At 39.8% G+C, this 3,459-nt stretch overlaps 2 protein-coding genes across 2 annotated transcripts; both read right to left on the bottom strand.

The window, feature by feature from the left end:
- Positions 1-1,720, bottom strand: LOC133725112 (kinesin-like protein KIN-5D). Its single transcript, XM_062152231.1, has 3 exons — positions 1,090-1,720; positions 926-995; positions 1-773 (listed from the first exon to the last, which is right to left on the bottom strand). Exons 1-3 carry the CDS (start codon positions 1,264-1,266, stop codon positions 706-708), a joined length of 315 nt encoding a protein of 104 aa, XP_062008215.1. The 5' UTR covers positions 1,267-1,720; the 3' UTR covers positions 1-705.
- A 763-nt stretch (positions 1,721-2,483) lies between these two features.
- Positions 2,484-3,149, bottom strand: LOC133729125 (secreted RxLR effector protein 161-like). Its single transcript, XM_062156602.1, has one exon. It carries the CDS (start codon positions 3,147-3,149, stop codon positions 2,484-2,486), a length of 666 nt encoding a protein of 221 aa, XP_062012586.1.
- Between the last annotated feature and the right edge of the window lie 310 nt (positions 3,150-3,459).

Raw genomic sequence — 3,459 nt, forward strand, 5'->3', positions numbered from 1 at the left:
GGAGCTCTATGACTTTTTCTCTCAAGTCTCTCAGCTCAACTGATCTCAAACTGAGCATCTATCAAGTCTCTAGCGAAACTGCGGCCAGCGACCACAGAGCAATTGAAACCACGGCCAGCGACCACAGAGTCTCTAGCGAAACCGCGGCCGTACCGGAACCCTAATCTGGGTGGAGGTGCATTTCAAAAAACCCTAATTTCAGCAGCGGCGGTGCATTTGAAGAGATTTCAACTCCAGAGGCCGATTATCAACTCAACACAGTTTTGTTGCTTTGTAAGTCGTCCCTTTTTGTTTCCATTTTGGATTAGCTCATCTTCTTTACAACTCTCAACTTATGGGATTCCCGAGAGAAAGTCAAATCATAGCTTGGCGTGATTCAATTGTTTGTATTGGATTGGATTGCATAGGTTGAGACAGAGCCTAATTGAAATCAGTAATATTAACTGAAGTGAAATTCTTTTCCTTTAAACTTGAATAATAAGATAGATGGAATGATTAGATTTTAGAGTTTGTGCGAGTTGTTATGGTTTGTGGTTTCTCTGTGACTTTGGTTTGTTTGGTGGCTAAGAAATTAAGGAATATGAAAAACGTTGTAAATTCCTTCTTTTTATTCTAGTAGATGATGATTGTCAGTAGAAGGTGCTTAATATTTCAATGAGGCTCCATTGTGATAAGTTTTGACATTAAGATTTCGTAGGTCTTTTTTTAGGTGCTTAATATATACCGATCCCGTGGTATATAGATACCATTCTTCTCTCTTGCAGCATATACCTCTGAATGAGCATAAGAAACATGTCATACCTACTAAGAAAATCTTAGAGAGAGAGAGAGAGAGAGAGAGCAATCAATGATGTATGAGTTAAAAACCTTGCTTGAGAGAGAGAGAGAGAGAGAGAGAGCAATCAATGATGTATGAGTTAAAAACCTTGCTTGAGACGATCAATTTCAGTATATAAATCCTTGATCAAAGCTGATTTCATCATCTTTTGATTAACCTAGACCAATAAGCAACAAGAAAGCTTTAGAAAGACAACAACAACAGATAATCCAACTCTACAATTTGTGAGAACAGTTAAGTTGCCTTCTGACCTCTGGTTTATTCTTTATATTCTTGGCACGGTGTGCATAGTCCAAGGTGCTGACTGTTTCTTCCAAACAATGGATGGAGGGTGATATGGTAGCTATTATGCATATCTTTGTTTTCCCTCCTAAGGAGTCCCTCAGTAATCTTGTTAGTTTACTATCCCTGATATTCAACAATGTCATAGTAATTAACTTACTTTCTGGGGCTTAATTGCAAATACAGTCAAAACCTGAGGTAGTTGTTAACAATATATAAATAGTACCTATATGGAATATGACCAGAGTGCTGAACTAGAGCATTTATGACACGACCAAGAGTAAGTAAGCTTTTATTTATCTCTTCAGCTTCCCTTGCTCTGCCCTGCAAGTGGAAAGTTATTTCAATTAGATGAAACTTCTTACCCTATCTGATAATTCATATAAGCACTGCATATTCTTTTTCCTTTGCTTTATCCCCTAATGCACTGCAAGGTTTATAATACACTATTTCTAAGCCTTACATCTCTTGCACCAGAGTGAGAAATGTTCTCTGAACTAGCAAGGTCAACAAGATTCATCTTCCCACACTAGATCATTTCTCCACCCTCTGGAGTGCATTCCTTAATGTGGATTGTGATTGAAAATATAGAGTGTGAACGACAACTTTGCTTGTGTAGTAAATATGCACCTTTTACCCAGAATCTTGTTTCTCTTTATAGGCTTATGACTGTGCAAACAATAATAGGATGATGATGCAAAATATCACAGCAAGAACATAAGGAAACCACAGCACACACGAACACAGAATTTTATAGAGGTTCGACAAAAACTTTGCCTACGTCCTCTGTGTGATCTCTCTTGAGAATCACTAGCACTATGGAGAATAACAACTTGATTACAAGTACTTATTGAAATCCCTATGCTAATCCCCAACCCCTTTGCTAGATCTCTCTATCACCCTTGGCTCTACCTGCCCCTGTGTTTATATGTAGCTGAGAACTCTCTGAGATCTCTTCTCTGATCTGAGGACACCTTATGTGACCTCCTTGCAGCCCTATTTATAGATTGTAGGTGCTGGTTACAAACATGTCACATTAGGATTCCTAAAACTATTAGAACAAGGAAAGAGAGCTAGCTTTTCTATTCCTAACTAGAATAGAACTTACTTTCCAGGTCTAAATCAATAGGAATAACTGTTCCTATTCCAAAACCCATTAGGATAATCCTAATCAACTTGGACATATCAACGAGCCAAATTCACAACAATCTCCACCTTGGTGAGTTGATACCAAACTGATTGCTGCAACCTCCAGGATATCTTGTACTTCTCGAAGTAATCCTGAAACCTTCAAGAACCTTCACCTTGGCAAGACTCTTCTTGCCTCAACACACCTCTAGTGAGGAGGTGCTCCACCTCAATCTCAACATGCTGTAAGAACGAGCAGGTTCAAGTAACACTTGAACTCCTCCATGGCAATGGTCCTGGTCAAACAATCTGAGACATTCTCCCTTGAATGAACTTTCTCAATTGTTATCTTCCTTGAGTTGACCCAACCTTCGCTGCAATGACCACGAACCTCAACGTGTTTCGTCTCTGCTTGAAACACTTGGTTCCTTGTCAAATTGATGACCCCATTCTTCACCACAACTTCTTGTTGAATTCCAAACTCACTCATCAATCCATTAAGCCATAATGCCTCTGCGGAAGCTTTTGTTAGTGCCATGCAATCTACTTCAGTGGTAGACAACGTCGTAGCTGATTCTTTAGTTGCTCTACAGCTCACTAAACCTTCACCACAAGTAAAAACATAACTTGTTGCAGGTCTTCTCTTATCTATGTCTCCTGCCAAATCTGAACCCTTATGACCAGCATTGCATGCTTGTTCTTGTTGTCTTTCAAACACAGATTCATGCTCCCTGGTGTCTCTCAAGTAGTACAGAATCCACTTCACTGCTTGCCAGTGTCGTCTACCCAGATTTGCCATATACTTTGACACAATGCTCAATGCTTGAGCTAAACCTGGTCTTGTGCAGATTCTAGCATACATGAGACATCCCACTACTCTTGCATAAGACACATTCATCATCTCATCTAACTCCTTCGTAGACGATCTCTGCACACTCAACTGGAAGTGTGCTACCGGTGGAGTAGACACGGGTTCATATAACAGCCATATTTTTCCCGCTTCTCTGTCCCTCCTTATCCTCACTCATAGGATCTGTTGTGCAGCTTCTAGATCCTTTATGTCAAATTCCTTCCCTAGTTGTGTCTCTAACTTCGGAATTCTAGACATATCCTGACATGTAGTTAACATGTCACCTAAATAAAGTAGCAATAGTAAAACCATACTATCCTTGAACACATGATGATAAACGCAGCTATCCGCTGGTGAGATT

Source organism: Rosa rugosa, chromosome 1, assembly GCF_958449725.1.
Source record: "Rosa rugosa chromosome 1, drRosRugo1.1, whole genome shotgun sequence".
In the NCBI taxonomy this organism is placed as follows: domain Eukaryota; kingdom Viridiplantae; phylum Streptophyta; class Magnoliopsida; order Rosales; family Rosaceae; genus Rosa; species Rosa rugosa.

What these genes read in the sequence shown, in the direction of transcription:
- LOC133725112 (XM_062152231.1), bottom strand. Translation starts at nt 1,266, where the DNA reads ATGACATTGTTGAATATCAGGGATAGTAAACTAACAAGATTACTGAGG. An exon ending in ATATAAAGAATAAACCAGAG is followed by an intron (nt 996 to 1,089) that starts GTCAGAAGGCAA and finishes TTATTGGTCTAG; the next exon opens with GTTAATCAAAAGATGATGAA. An exon ending in AATTGATCGTCTCAAGCAAG is followed by an intron (nt 774 to 925) that starts GTTTTTAACTCA and finishes ATGCTCATTCAG; the next exon opens with AGGTATATGCTGCAAGAGAG.
- LOC133729125 (XM_062156602.1), bottom strand. Translation starts at nt 3,149, where the DNA reads ATGATGAATGTGTCTTATGCAAGAGTAGTGGGATGTCTCATGTATGCT.